Raw genomic sequence first — 16,936 nt, 5'->3', positions numbered from 1 at the left:
TAGAAAAACAATCATTTTTGAGCAAGTTATAAACAATTTTAGATTTATGCTAATTCGTTTCTTAATAGACAACTGGGCGTGTTTTTACTTTTTACCAACTGGGCATTGTGAAGAGAAGTGTACCAATCAGTGACCAATCAGTGACCAATCAGCGTCATACACTTCTCATCATTCCAGCCCAACTTCTTTCACTGCACAATCACACTGTAACAATCATGCTGGGCTGGAACAATGAGAAGTGTATGATGCTGATTGGTCACTGATTGGTCACTGATTGGTCAGCGTCATACACTTCTTTTCACAACGCCCACTTGGTAAAAAGTAAAAACACGCCCAGTTGTCTATTAAGAAATGAATTAGCATAAATCTAAAATTGTTTATAACTTGGTAAAAAATGATCGTTTTTCAAAATAAAAACCACTGTTGTTATCTACATTACAGCGCCGATCACATTATGTAGGAGATAGGGCACTTATAATCTGGTGACAGAGCCTCTTCAATGTCTTTTTGTGTAGGTCATTGCAGCCTCAGGAGTATATATACTGTAAGCTGTTGAGCTTTTTAGCAACATTTCTGGATCTTGGCATTAAGCACCAGCTTCCTTATATGACATCATATAGCACCAAATAATTTGCCATAATTAGCTAGAGTAGTTAATGGGTTCATGGTAACATCCCTGGGGTCTAGGGCAGAGAATGGGCTCATGTCAGTATCTCTGGTAGCCTAGGGCAGAGAATGGGCTAATATTAGTATGCCTGTTCTAGGGCAGAAAAAGGGTTAATGTTACATACTTGGTGTCCAGTGGGTTACTCTCCCCTCCAGACTCATGCATTGTCCCTCTAGCATGAAGGCTGAAACTAAAATAGACAGACACCCCCTTAGCACAGATTGCTCCCCATGACACCCCCTCTGTTACACAGCCTGCTCTCCATGCCACCAACTCTAACAGACTGCTCCTATTGTCCCCCCTTTCACAGAGACTGCTCCCCATGTCCTCTTCTCTCATAGACTGCTTTCCATGGCCCCCCTCTCTCAGAGACTTTTCCCCATGCCGCTTCCCTCACGGTCTGCTTTCTATGACCCCCCCCCTTGGGCAGACTGCTCCTAAGGGCTAATTCACATGAACGTGATATACGTCCGTGCTATGTGCGTGATTTTCACGCACGTCGCACGGACCTATGTTAATGACTGGGGCCGTTCACACTGTCAGTGAATTTCACGCAGCGTATGTGCGCTGCGTGAAACTCATGACATGTCCTATATTTGCCCGTGTTTCGCGATGCACGCACCCATTGAAGTCAATGGGTGCGTGCAAATCGCACTCGACACACGGAAGCACTTCCGGGTGCCGCGCGTGATTCGCGCAACAGCAGTAAAATAAATGAATGAAAACAGAAAAGCACTACCTGCTTTTCTGTTTGCAAACATAAGAACAGAGTGTCATAATGATGCCGGCTGCGCGAAAATCACACATATCACCATATGCTGATGACACACGGACCTTTTGCGTGCGCAAAACGCAGCATTTTTTGCACACGCTCGTGTGAATTTGGCTTTAGGCTCATTTAGATGAACATGAATAACGTCCGTGTGCTGTGTAGGGAAATCACTCGCAGCACACAGACCCATTGTTTTCAATGGGGATGTTCACACATGCAGGAGTTTTCACGCAGCATGTGTCCGTTGCGCAAAACTCACTGCATGTCCTATATTGGTGCATTTTTCACGCACCTATCGCCGATTGGAGTCAATGGGTGCGTGAAAATAACGCACAGCACACGGATGCACGTACGTGTGCTGTGCGTGATTTACGCATCAATTCAATTGAAAATAATAATAAAAAAAGATGTGCTTTGCGAGTGCATGAATAACGCATGCCACTCGCAAAGCACGGATGCAATAACGCAACACACACGGACCAGATTCATGCTTGCTTTTCACGTGCGTGAATCTGATTAGCTCGTGTGAATGTAGCCTTAATTTAAATGTTGCCCTAGACTAAAGACTGCGCCTTATGTCCCCTCTTTCATAGACTGCTCCTCCCTCCACACAGACTACTCCCTATGGGCCCCCTCTCTCACACTACCTTCCAGCAACTTCTGTTATGTGACCTTCTCTAGCTTCCATCGTTCGTATCAGGAAGCTGAACACTGATCGATCAGCTTCCTGTTTCCTCCTTGCACTAATCATAAAGATCAGTGCAGCGAGGGGATAGAGACGACTGTGCAGCTGGAATAGCTTACCCATACAGTTCTCTCTATGATCTGGCAGGGAGCTTCATCCGTTCTCTGCCTAATCATTACGGGAAGAGCTCATGGAGTTTGCGCGGGTCCAGAATTTCCGTGATTGGGGAAAGTTTTCAAGCTGCGCATCTGTGCTGCTGCGCAGCTTGAAGGGAACATTAAGGGTCCTCCATTTGGGACCCTCTTTTATTAGACAGAGCAGAGAGCTACTAAATAAGAGCAGTTCACATTCTGGTGAACTTAGACCATCCAATTATTATGTAGTTGGCCATTTATTTAAATAGCTTAAATATAATACTAGATTTCTCTGTAGCACCCACCTTAAGGCTAGGCTGTTTTTCATGAGACCCCCGTCATACAACGGAAGAAGCGCTTCCAGTATATCCGTTGCTCTTTTCCTCTGATGGAGCAGAACAACGGAAAGACCGACACAGATGTGAAGGAGGCCTAATACATGCTTAATGTGAGGTCTGCGAGACAAGGATGCTGCTGCTTTCACTAGCTTTCATGTGTGAGCCAGCTTATTACCTGTACGTATCCCCCCCCCCCACAGCAGTTTGCCGAGCTCTCCTCTTTCTCTCTACACTTATATGCAAGCTGTGTGATTCACACTCGCCACCCTGCAGTTTGTAATGTGTTCTTTCCTCCCTATCTTCACTCTAATATTTATAGCCTGTGTGATCTTCCCTCCCTGAAGTCTTGGATGCTCCTCTTCTCCACAACCTGCTCTGCTGTGTACAACCTCCTCCCCCTCCCCACTGCTATCTCTAACGCTGAGAGAAGGAAAGGGGGAGAGAAGAGAGCCAGAAACATGGGCTGTTGGATGTATGTCCGAATCAGCAGGGCAACCAGCTATGTACAGGAGTTACACAGACTCTACAGCAAAGTTGCTTAATTTTTCTTTTAAGGAACAAATAAACAAGAAAAACAACATAAATAAAATAAATTTTTTTTAGTGCAAAAGTGTCCATAGTCTTTAACTGCCATTGGCACCTAAGTCTTGGGGGTCAACTGAGTTTCTCGACCCTAAACAAAATCGTATAAAAGGGGGTAAAATTGTGCCATCCGGTTGGTTCTTTCAGATCATTGATCAGAAGAGACAAGTGGGATGCCAGGATTTTGATTAATCTTACTTTTTACTAACCAGCATTTCAGTAAAAGACAAGATGGTGTTCGATAGAACGTGAGTGTTTGTAGAGTGCTGTTACAAGTTTAAATCACTTTCATAAAACTCAAAAACATTGTAAAATTCTGTTTAAGCCCTTGCATCTGCATCCATTTGTAGTTTTTTCATTTTTGTTTTTTCTTCTGTCTTCCAAAAGCCATAATTTTTTTTTATTTTTCAATCGACATAGCTGTATGAGCGGTTGTTTTTAGCGGGACGAATTGAAGTTTTTAATGGCAGTAAATATACCATATAATGCACTGGCAAAATGAAGAAAACAGTGATTCCTCCATTGTTTATTTTATTTTGTTTTTACAACATTTACCGTGAAGTAAAAACAACATGTTTATTCTTCGGGTCAATATGATTACGGTGATACCAAATTGATGTAGATTTCTCATAATGTTTTATTTTTACAAAGAGAAAAAATATATGTTAAAAAAAAAATTGTTTTGTGTCGACCATATTCTGAAAGCCATGACTTTTTTATTTTTCCGTCTATAGAGCGTTCTGAGTTTTTTTGCAGGGAGAGCTGTAGTTTATATTGGCACCATTTTTGTGTATATATGACATTTTGCTACAATTTTTTTCAATTCTTTTTGGGAGCTGATGTGACAAAAAACAGTTCTGTAATTTTTTTTTATTTTTTTTACGGCATTCTTTCTGCGGGTTACAAAATATTATCTTGTAATAGTTCGAACTTTTACAGATGCACTTATACCAATTATATTTATTTTTTATATTTGTATTAACCACAACATCTGGGCAAACAGCCTGGATCGGGGTTTTCTCTGACCTCGGGCGTTGCAGTGAGTTGTCGGGTTTAGCATACACTCCATACCCCCCCCCCCTACCAACTATGATGCACAGTTACATCAAATGTTGGTAAGGAGTTAAAGCTGAACCTATGTATAGCAATGTAAACATTGAATAAATTAAATAATAAGACATTTTATAGAAATATAAAAAATTCTGGGACCTAAAGCACCAGTAATATTTCCCTAGATTTCATTCTGATGCTGATATAGTTAACTGAGAGAAATGTGAACATTGTGCAACTTATGTTCCTGAAACACAAAGGCCTATATTGATAGAAAATGTTATGGAGCATCCATTGAACATATGTCATTGTCTATATGTTGTTCTTTCCTTATAGATGGAATAATTGTCATGATTTATATATCCATTGTTTTATACTCGTTATTTTTTTAATTGTTTTAGAATTTAAGATTTTCACTTCATTCATTTTCTGCCTTTTGTTGCTCTGCTTGCTTTGTCTTCTGTATTCGAGATGTAATAATGAGCTTTGTGAAATATTAATAAAATGATACTGTGAATACAAGATTGAGATTTGTGGACCAATGTGTGTATTACACCCTGCTCCGAATAACATTGTGATTTATTGTCCTTGGACAGATAAGGTGACCTTGGCTTTCAGTTGTCAATAGTTGCTTCTCCTCTTAATCAATCTTCACTTCTACAATATTTAAAAACGGATCAAGTACAATTAACTGTTTCAGAGTGATCTGTGATTCAGAAACAAGGTTAAACTAAATCAGATTAACATATAATTATTTTGGCTGATTGAACTCAGTATTATGGGAATCTGGCATCAAATCTAACCTTTTCACAGTCAATAACCATTGAAAGAGGAACAATGACCATTAATATCCAGAAAAAAAACAGGAAGCTAAAACAATAATTTTGACAATCACTTTTTTTCCCTAAGCTATATCGCTATCTGCAGTGTAAATGAATGGAGAGAAGTGTATGACGCTGATTGGTCACTGATTGGCAGCGTCATACACTTCTCTCCACAACGCCCACTTGGTCATATAGTAAAACACGCCCAGTTGTCCATTGAGAAACTCATTAGCATAAAGCTAATATAGGTCATAACTCCGTAAAAAATGATTGTTTTGCTAAATAAAAAAACATGGTTGTAATCTACATCACAGCACCAATCACATCATGTACAATATAGGCCACTTATAATGTGGTGACAGAGCCTCTTTAAGTCAGAGGAGGTGCTCGGCTCAAAGACAAAGTCCATCAAGTATACAGAAGTAAAAGAAGAAAGAGCAGCACTCGCCAAAGTCGACTTTTCTTTATTCCTCAATAGTAATCTGAGGCTGCGGAAAACTGCAGTTGCCTGTGATACTCACTGTCTATACCCGCTTGTTCGTTTTTTACTATTGAGCAATAAAGAAAAGAAAAGTCAATCCCCGAAAATAAGCTGATCACAGATTGGCCCAAAGCAATCAGCTGTAACATGTAGAGGAACTTAGAAGCAAGTGTTCAATTCCCCTCTAGCACCAGTTGTGGAAACAAAGCCTTACATGGTCCACATTAAAATGCATGGACATATCGGGTTTTCCAGAGTGAGAGAGATGCTCATTGTAGCTGGTATTCCCCCTGGCTTTTAGATAGGGGTTCTGAAACAGGAACTCCCCTCTAATAACTCAGAATTCACAAGTAGAGTATTTGAAAATGTCCTTAGCCAGACAACCCTTTTAAGCTTGCCATAAACCATGTATAAGACATTTTTATTTTCCCTTGCTACCTCTAGGACACAGAGTTGTATATGAGAGACTGGGACAGCATTGCAATACCTTACACTACTGCTATGAAAATAACAGTGTGAAAAGTAAAGAAACTTATGTAAACACTTCAGAAAGCTGTTCAGTGGGGGTGCTGAGAGTCAGACCCCTACTGATCTAATACTGATGGGCTATCCTAATTATTGGCCATCAATTTTAAAATCCCAGATAAACCCTTTAAGGTAAAGCTTTTTAGTAAGACCTAGTCAGCTCTTCTGACATGTCTGTTTCATAAAACCCTTGTATTCCCCATAAAATAATAATTTTGGACCCCCTTTTCTTAGAACTCTGTGTTGTGTCGTTCCCTTTGTTATTCCTCCTGGAAAAATATGAATAAATTGGCAACTGGGTGTTTCCAAAATGGTGTGTTCCTTCACAGTTTCACATTATACAATCAGTACTGAAAATATCAGAAAGGGTAGGAACACACCCTATTGACAAGGGGAATTATCATTTCCAGTTGGCAATTTATTCATACATTTCCGGGAGGAATAACAGAGAAACGGCACAATGCAGAGTTCTAAGGAAACATGCCCCAACATTGTTATTTCATGGGTAATACAAGTATTTACTAAAAAAGACATGTCAGGAGTCATGATAGGTACTCTTTAAGTTTCCTCTTGGCATTCCAGTTCCATCCCACATTCCAAAAACACACTTGGCTTACTTACACCTCTTGCACATGACCGAGTTTGGGCCGTTAAAAACAGTCCGTGTGTCGGCTAGATTTCCCGGCCCGACCGCGGTACATGTGAACGGGGACTCCTGGCATCGTAGACATTTTATGATGCTAGGAGTCCCTGCCTTCCCGCGGAACTGCTGTTCCGTACTGAGCAAAATGATACAGTATGGAACAGCAGTCCACTACTTTTCCCCTGGTCCTGTCACAATATATAAGATTAGGAAATATAGATTGTGAGCCCCAATGGGGACAGGGACTGATCTGTTTACATTTCTGCAGAACATTTTGATGATATATAAGTAAGCAATGGAGACTTCAGTTATTTCTTCCGCATTCAGCATACAAAGTTGCAAAAGCATAAACCGCACAGATATAGTCCTAGTAAACTATAATGGGGGGAATTTATTAAGCGCTTTATGTAACATTATTTGCCTGGAAAAAAGTAGGCAAAGTAGGCACCCATGTTTTCCACAAAATTTAGCAACTTTGTACCTTTAGGCCTTTCTTGCCACTTTAAAAGAAAAAGGGGGGGCATAGCAGAAGGGAGCAGGGTCACCCACGGCCCGACTAATTTATTTTATGGAAATCTACGCCTGCTTGTAGATAGCGTAGGTTTTACTTTGTAGCACACAAACGGCTCAAGATATGACAAATTTGTTAAAAGGAGTGCGCCTCTTAATAAATTTGTTGCATCTTACTCTAGCGGGCTGCAGTCAGAGGGCTTGTCCACATGTAACGGAATTGCTTCAGAAAATTTCTGCAGCACTTCCGTTGAAAGTAGCAGACTTTCCGCTGTGGCAAAAACGCACCATTTTCTGCATTTTTCACTGCAGAAAATGGTGCGTATTTTGCTGCGTTTTTTACAATTCTAGAAGATGGTGACATTTCCTCTGAAAAACGCAGCAATTCAGTCCAGCGGTCTAAAAAATATGCACCGTAGGTCAACTTCTGCTTGGAATTTTTACGCAGCGTGGTTTGTTAAATCTCACCCACTTTACTGCTACTGTATCTTGCTGAGTATTTTCTGTCTGCAATTCCGGATGGAAAATATGCAGCAATTCCGCTAAGTGTGGACAAGCCCTAAGACTGGCATATTAAACGCCAGTCTAAGGCCCCATGCACACGACCGTATTTTTGTCCACCCGTAAACACTGGCGTAAATACGGGTCCTTGGTCACACGTATTCGACCCGTATTGCACCAGTATTTACGGACCCGTGCCTGTAAATACGGGCCCGGTGTCATCCGTATTCCACCCGTATTTACGGGCACGTTTTTCGCTGCAAAATTGCACTAATCGGCAGCCCTTCTCTCTATCAGTGCAGGATAGAGAGAAGGGACAGCCCTTTCCGTAATAAAAGTAAAAGAAATTCATACTTACCCGGCCGTTGTCTTGGTGACGCGTCCCTCTCTTGACATCCAGCCCGATCTCCCTGGATGACGCGGCAGTCCATGTGACCGCTGCAGCCTGTGATTGGCCTGTGATTGGCTGCAGCGGTCACATGGGCTGTAACGTCATCCCAGGAGGCCGGACTGGAGGAAGAAGCAGGGAGTTCTGGGTAAGTATGTACGTCTTTTTTTTTACAGCTTTATCTATATTGTGATCGGTAGCCACTGTCCAGGGTGCTGAAACAGTAACTGCCGATCGTTTAACTCTTTCAGTACCCTGGACAGTGACTATTTACTGACGTCGCCTAGCAACGCTCCCACAATTACGGGTGCACACACGTAGTCACCCGTAATTACGGGAGCCCCATAGACTTCTATGGGCTGCCCGTGCCGTAATTACGGCCTGAAATAGGCAAGTTTTTACGGTCGTGTGCATGGGGCCTAAGTAAATTTAGGCCTTTAGTGTATTTAGTGTAATGTATTTGTTGACAGGTTTCACTAATTTCTATGAGATTCAAACGGTTATTTTGGCATTCACTGTGACTTTTTTATTTACTCAAATAACACAGCATGCCAGGCTGTTCAGTCCAATTAAAACTCTAATCTGTTGTTGGCAGTTTTTTTTTCTAGCATTAAATTAAATTGAAACATTTAAAAAAATATCCCCATTGGTTTACTTTATAAAACTGACCTTAGTAAGGCTAATGGGGGGTGGGGGGGCCTAGTTGTTTGTATGTGTTGTTTGTGACTTCCTGAATGCTACTGCACTTCCTAGTAATATTCAACATGACAAAATTACTCCAGAAGTCATGGGTTGTCTGAACGGCCCCATTCACTAACATAGGTCCGTGCGATTTTCACGCGCGTATTACGGACGTAAAACACGTTCGTGTGAATAAGGCCTAAAAGTGAATCTCCGCCTGATATCCTCATGCCATTCATAGGTTCAAGGTTTTGTGCTGATTAATTTCAAAGATAATATTGTGGCTGCCTACAGCCACCACTAGAGTGAGCATTGGTGCTTACTGTATGCTGTGTTATTATTGAGTTGACTGTATAACGGTATGCAGTAAGCTCTTAAGCTCCCTCTAGTGGTGGCTGCAGATAACCAACATATTATCTTTTTCTATGTCTGTGCGTGGAACTTTGAGCACTGTATCAGAAAAACAAAGCAATATAAAGATTTATTGAGAAATTAAGCAACACTGTATTTTGATTAAAAAAAACAAAATGTGTTTAAGTGAACAATCACTTTAAGCTGTCCATAAACATTACACCAATGTTGGCGAAATCTGCGCAGTCTAATGTGTATGAAGGCCTCACAACTGTCCCATGGCAGCAGTTGTCAGGGGTAGTAATAATTGGACATGTTGGATTTCAACACTAGATTAAATAGGGATAGGAGATATTGATCAAATTATAGGAAGCTTCTAGTTTCAATTATTGCTGCTAAAAGTGGTGTAACTGGTTAGTAATTATAAGGGGTATTCATTTATGTGTGATATCGGCGTTGGATAATTGCCGTAACAATTAATATGTCTTATGCATTTATCTTTTTGTAAAATAACATTTTGTTTCAATTTTGACAAATATGCAATAATAATAGACATTTAAAATAGGGCAAAGTTTTCCACACTGTAAGCATTTAAAAACATATAAACATTTGTCCAGTATGCTTGGATCCACAATAATGCAAATGTAAAGCCTGAATAGATTTCCAGAATTACAAAATTGTTTATTCTTTTAGTAACTGAAGTAGTGAATATAGTGAATTAAAAAGTGTGTGCAGTCTACGCAGCAGAATGACCTCTGTATATGCGCTCTGGATGGAAAACTAATTGTCAACTGAGACAAAACTGTTAACAAATGATTGGAAGAGTGCGAGCTCAGTGGAATAAACAGATACCTTTGGAGTTATCCTGGGAGGTGCACTGATGGCCATGATTATAGAAGAAGCAGTCATTTCTGTAGAAGGAATGAGAAATTGTTTGAAGAAAGCCAGGTTATCTTTCTTCATAAACAGCATCCTAATTTCCAAGTAACCTTGCTTGCTATTCCCTCATTAATGGTGTCCTTCTAACAGCAGCTCCTTTAATCATTCCGATTCCTGGTGTTATTTTCGACAGTCAGCAGCAGAACAGGTCAATATGGTCAGAAAATAATCATTTATAGCAAATAAGACACGGTGACACACATCTGCATAGGATTTTACATTTCTTCCCTTGAAGAATGCAGATTGTTTAGACAAATACATTTATAATAAGACTGTGATATTGCTGCCACTTGCTTATTTCCATATTAAAATGATAGAATTATTGCCATTTTGTATGTGTGTGTATGTATGTGTGTGTGTGTGTGTATATATATATACATATGTATATATATATAGATAGATACACACGTGTGTGTATATATATATATATATATATATATGTATATATATATATATATATATATATATATATATATTCATACACACAGTGTATTCAGAAAGTCACTTCATTTTTTTTTTACATTTTGTTACGTTTTCCCCCATCATTCTGCACTCAATACCCCATAATGATAAAGTGAAAACAAGCGTCAAATTGTGATGGCTAGATAGCTGGGTCAGAGCATCTTCAAAACGGCAGATCTTTTGTGGTGTTCCTGGTATACAGTTGTTAGTACCTACTAAAAGTGTTCCAAGAAAGAACAAGCAGTAAACCAGCAGGGTCATGGGCACCCAATGCTCATTGATGCACATGGGGAGTTAAGGATAGCCCATCTGAATCGATCCCACAGAGGTGCTGAAAAAGTTAGTGCTGGCTATGACCGGAAGATGTCAGAAACCACAGTGTATCACAGATTGCAGCGTTTGGGGATGTGACCGGTCAGAATGATCCACCGCTTAAAGCGCCTACAATGGGCACGTGAGCATCAGAACTGGACCAATGAGTATGATAGAAATACAGTACAGTCACTAACCCGAAAACCATTCCCTGTAAAAAAGTGTATGATGGAATTTATGTAGAAATCTGGAAAAGTCCCTTTAATTGAGGGCATTTTACTGTCTCCGTTGTGGGCACCAACATATTGGAAACCCTTTTTAAAATCCTGCGTTTACCCCAGTTATGATAAATTATATGTGAAGAGTGGAGTTTTAGGTTGTATTTTGAAGGCTTCCAAAGGAGAGGCAAGGTACAGCAGAAATCCTGTAACTAAGACTTGAAAGAGAACTTTAACTACCTCATAAATGTGCAGCTTAGTGCACCATGTTATAGGCGCTACTGCACAGACCATGGGGCACTTTGAATTACCTGTCTAACCTCCGCTATTCTGAAGATATCGGTACCGTTATTATTGGCATCTGATATGTAAATTAGCCCCTGTACTGTCAGTGGGGCATTCCTGGACATGGAACTGGCAGGTGGGCGTGATAGAAGCTCTCCTCCTCTCTCCCGCTCCTGTCAGCCAGTGATGAGAAGGGAGGGATCACACCATTTTTCACGGCACCATATAATATGCTGGGAAATGGGCAAAAAACAGCGATTGCGACATTTTTTTGAGTTTAGATTTTCCGACATTCGTCCTGCGGTAAATACTACACGTTCATTTTGTTCTACGTATTGATATGATTACAGTGATATCAAATTTTTTTTTTATGTTCATCCTGCTTGTACTCTGAATCGCCGAGACACTTGTAGCGGCGGTTCACATTATTATAGCCTTCTCCCATTCAAGGAATACTGCAATACTGTGAACCGCCGCTACAAGTGTGTCAGCGATTTACATTATGAGCAGGTCAAGAATGAAGGCGAAGTAGTGCTCGTACAAGCGGCGTGGCGCCCTGAAAACAGCCGATCGGCTGGATTTGCCGGGAGCCGGAAACCCCCTTAAATATTGGTGGGGTCCTAGTGGTTGGACCTAGACTAATCATATGGGGAGAACAATCCTCGTTAAATTGGGACTTCTGTAAGATGAAGAAGCATCATTATACTAAAATAGTGCATATTTCATCAACCAAACTGCACCAACATATTGTAGTGGTGTCTTTACTCTGTCAGCAGGGCCGAGAGGGATTATATGACATTCTAGGGACATTTCTAAGCAGCCCGAGAACTTGCCATTGGTTCTGCCTCTATACTGCTGACTGGGCTAAAGGGATCATTGGTGGGAAGGAAGGCAGACTAATGTTCTCCTTTACCATACAACTATGAGACTGGCTAGTTTAAAATATAAAGGTTTGTAATGAATCCCTTTTTACATAATATCCATTTTACCTTACACCCTCATTTCCCTCCAGAATATCTCACTTTGCTTGATCTTTAACTTTCCTTTAAGACAATGACTGCACAATATCTGTAATGCAGTTTGTGTCTTATTTCATCATTGAAAACAACCAATGCAAGTAATGAAGCCTTTCTGTATAGATGTATTCATGGTCACCTCGATTATCTGACCTTTTTTCCTCCATTTTAGGATTGTCATCATCATCAACTTTTGCAGATGTTCTAAAAGCGCCTCAACATAAGTTAGAAGTTACTCCAAGACCTGAAGCAGACAAGGTAACTCAAATATTTTAGAAATACAGTGTCAAGAAACTTTAACTTGATTTTTTCAATAATTTTTCAGTCAAGATAAACTTGGCTACATCTGTATAATGCAGCCAGTGGGTAACATTCCTAAATCTTTAAACTCTTCTGGAAGTGACACTTGCTATATCGGAGAAGAGCTCTGGTGCATTGAAAGATACGTGCTACCAGCATGTCTGGACCCTGGCAACTGAGATGGCAGAATGTTACAATCCCCAGTGTGAAGAAGACATCTTTGTCTTTTTACCTTTTCTTTTTTGTTTGTTTTTAGTTTTGCCTTTAAAAATAAATAATAAAAACAAGCAATATTAAAAGATTTTCATAGAGTGATACAGAAGTCATGTTCTTAGGTTAAATTCAGACTCAATATCTTCGATTGTTTTACTGCCAGGATTGCGCAGCTTAAGGAAGCCACCATTTATTCCACTCTCACACTCATTGCCAGATGTGTTATGGAGAGACTTTGCTAGCAGCTAGCCAGATTTCTAATTCCAGATTTTGGAGAATTTATTTGGTATACCTCTAGATTCATATGTGAGTTTATAAAGGCAGATATTATATTATACCAGTCTTATCCAATCTTTTACTGTTCTGTTAGGTTCCAGGTTTAAAGGGGTTATCACATCAATAGAACCCCTTTCCATATACCCTATTTAGGTTTATGGATATCATCAAGGGGGTTCATGCTTGCTCTGGCTTACCCAGACCATCCATGTATAACATGGAGAGTTATTTTTTTTAATTGGAAGAAATGTAATAATATGCAAAACTAAATCAATCCTTTTACCGGGCAATCCAGCAGTGACTGTCTGGTGGCACACCAGGTGATTGTTTACATGCACATAGCATGTGACTGCTGCAGCCAATCAGAGGGCTCAGCAGTCATGTGTTGTATGTCTGGAATTATACCAGAAATACGATTCGTCACTGCTGAGCCCTCTGATTGACTGCAGCATTCACATGCTACATGCATGTAAACAATCACCAGGAGTGCGCGCTTTATCTCCGGGGAAAGGAGAAAGGATAGGTAAGCAATGTCTTTTTGCTTATTTATCTCATTTCCAGCCATTACCCCAACATTTTTACCACTGGATAACCTGTTTAAAATGTGTCAGGATTGTAGTATATTTAGTAGGGAGTATCCCCTTCATCTCCGCATAAGCTCACTTCTGGGGCAGACTTGTTCCCAAGAAATCCAACGTTTATATTGATAAATTTGTAAACTAACCTCTGAAATATTTGGTGGACATAAGGGTAGTGTAATACTATATGAACAAAGGTTCCCTTGTCTACATACATATCGGGGAATGGGGAGGGATTGTATTTTGGGGATTAAGAATTATCTTTTTGTTGATACCATTGATACAATTATCTAAGAACTGGAGTTGTCTCCTTGCCTCTAAGCAGAAAATCTTCACTTGTATGGTCGTATTGTGGAAAATAATATTAAAGTAATTAATTGATAGTTTCCAATGTTTGCTTCTTTAGAGATAGAAAATATATAGACAATGGTACGTGTTGTTATTGGTTAGAAAAGAGGAAATTATCTATTTTGTTATATGAAATGTCATATCTAAACTTCAGCAACGTTATGTATATCCCGGCCATGTGACATTCTCTGAGACTGGACTGCTGTGAACATTGTCATGTCGGCTGGAATATAGATCTACATAGAAAGAATTTTCTGAATTATATGTAAACAGACAGCCAAATACAGTTATGTTTATGAGTATGGAATCCTCCCTGTCATTACTACATCAACTGATAGGGAGAGAGATTTCTCCGACTGGTGGCTGTCACTAGTCTCAGGATGGGGTAAGAATTTATTATCACTTGCTGGGACAGATCAAGGTGATGTGAGAGATGACAGAGAAAGGCTCACACTGATCAGTTCAGATTACAGCGGGGAACATTTACATGTGTGACATTTCTACTAGTGCCTGAATGTCTAATTGAATTCATATTGAAAATGTATTTTTAATTGTGTTTTGCCCAATGTCTCCAACATCTAAAATAGTCTAGCATCTAAAAATAAAATCGGTTCTTAGAAAAAAATACAATATATAATGAAAAATTCATCAAAAAAATTGCAAAGCACGCTTCTAACCTAAAAGAAATATAACAATAGTATTTTTATAAAAGTATATTTCTGGTTTTCTGTAAAATATATTGGTCCATTTACAAATGTCACATACTTTTACATTCCATTAGCTAACTACAGATGTAGCAATCTTTAACTTGAGCCTGATATGGCTTCGTTCACATCTGCGTCAGGGCTCCGTTCAGGTGTTCCGTCGGTCCGTTCCATCAAGGGAACCCATGAACGGAACCCTGACTGAAACAAACGGAAACCATAGATTTCAATGGTGATTTCAATGGTGACGGACTTGGTGCAAATGGTTTCCGTTTGTCTCCGTTGGACAAGTGTTCCGTCGTTTTGACGGCAACAATACCATAATTGACTGCGCTATTCATTCTGTTGAAACTACGGAACCCTTAAACAATGGTGACAAATGGAAACCATTTGCACCTGATCCGTCACCATTGAAATCAATAGTAATGCAAACGGAAACTTATGGTTTCCCTTTTTTTCAGTCATGGTTCCGTTCATGGGTGCCCCTGATGGAAATCTCAGACGGAACACGTGAACGGAGCCCTGACGCAGATGTGAATGAAGCCTTACTTGCTGCAGCGTGATAACTTATCACACAACACTACAAAAGCCATTGAAAAACCCAAGTTAAAGTCTATGTACACCTTTGAAATTGTTTTTTTTTTTGTTTTTTTAATAAAAATATCTATCAGTGTGTTTGGTGCAACTTTGTAAATACTTTTTATTAAAAATAATTTTTACTTTTTGAGATACAGCTGCTTTGTATACTGTATACAGAGCAGTTGTATCTAGCACTGAAATGTGTATTCGTTAGGTCAGCGGCACTGACAGGTTCAGTGGCAGCGGGTTCTGCGTGTCAGAGCTATTACCGATCACATCTAAGTTTATAACTTAGATGTGATTGATAACAGGTGGATCCTGCGTGTTAAATACACGCAGGCCCCGCTGTCACTGAACCCGTCACTGCCACTGACCTGACGGACTCAGCTGTAGCTCAAAAAGTAAAACAATTTTTTAATAAAAAGTATTTAAAAAGTTGCACCAGACACACTGCTGGACATTTTTTTTAAAATAAAAAATAACGATTTCAAAGGTGTACATAGCCTTTAAAGTTTCTTGTCACAGTGTACTTAATGCATAAAAAGTCAAGTTAAAGATCGCTACATCTTTAAATTTAAATTAATTAAAATTACCGCATTTAAGGCATCATGCAAGCCGGGTGCACGGAACCTGTATAGAGGCATATTATGCATGCGTAGGCACTCCATATGCTGTCATCTGGTGCCTACATTCAGCTGTATCCTCCCTTACCTCTGTAAAACATCAAACGATGGCATGTGCCACAATTTTGTTACCAACAATCAAACATGGTGGTGGTCATGGTGCTAGTGTGATAGTGTGGTGTTGCTGCGCTGTCTCAGGAGCTAGAGAGCTTGCCAGTTATAATAATTCCTACCTATATGCTTCCCTCTAGGTTTATCGTCCTCTACTGAAGCGCTATGCTGAATGTGAGAGTGCAATGATTCAAGAGTCCAAGGTTATGTAAAAAGTCAGAGTGATAAGTCATAGTGATGACAATTACTGCATCAAATGCAAAATGGAAATTGAATAAAGTTCATTCAAAGTTTAATGCGTGGAATCTTAATGGTGAGGAATACATTAACAAAACGTCATATTTTATTCTTCGACTCCTTTTCAGATTCTGTATCCATGTAGGTAGAAGAAAGCTATATACTAATTGCTGATAAAACGCTAAGCACTTTTTGGGGAAAAACCATGGGGGATGAACCTCACGGGTTTCCCACGTTTTGCTGCGGTTTGGCGATGTGCTTGACTGCTAAGCAAGTACATATGAAGCACATGATTTTTATGTGCTTCACCTGTACCTGACATTTGGCTGAAAAATGCACCAATTCGCTATAAGAACCTGAGCGGTTATCGGTCATGTGGCGCACAACTACTACGTGTGCAGGCACCCAAACCATCTGCCGTTTTGATGCAGTTTTTTTTATGCCGTTTTTGAAGCACATGTCAGGAGTGGGTCATAAAGTGAGGGGAATTATATAGGAAAGATTCTACTTCCCTCTTTTCGTTTTTTTAATCTATATAATCCATCCTAGTCTTGGTTTCAAAAACAGCATAAAAAACTGCATCAAAATAGTAAAAGCATTAGC

General features: G+C 39.8%; 1 protein-coding gene across 4 annotated transcripts in view; it reads left to right on the top strand.

Moving 5' to 3' along the window:
* XYLB (xylulokinase) overlaps positions 1–16,392 on the top strand; it is a 205,515-nt gene extending 189,123 nt beyond the window's left edge. For all 4 annotated transcript variants that reach the window (XM_075827349.1, XM_075827348.1, XM_075827350.1 and 1 more), the window contains 2 exons: positions 12,537–12,622; positions 16,237–16,392. In XM_075827349.1, the coding sequence (XP_075683464.1) occupies positions 12,537–12,622; positions 16,237–16,308 (158 nt within the window). In that variant the 3' untranslated portion in view covers positions 16,309–16,392. The remainder of the gene's footprint in view (positions 1–12,536; positions 12,623–16,236) is intronic.
* Positions 16,393–16,936: the final 544 nt, after the last annotated feature.

This window comes from Rhinoderma darwinii, chromosome 5, assembly GCF_050947455.1.
Source record: "Rhinoderma darwinii isolate aRhiDar2 chromosome 5, aRhiDar2.hap1, whole genome shotgun sequence".
Classification (NCBI taxonomy): Eukaryota; Metazoa; Chordata; class Amphibia; order Anura; family Rhinodermatidae; genus Rhinoderma; species Rhinoderma darwinii.
Note: the sequence above shows the minus strand (reverse complement) of the source record. Positions and strands in the feature narration are given on the sequence as shown.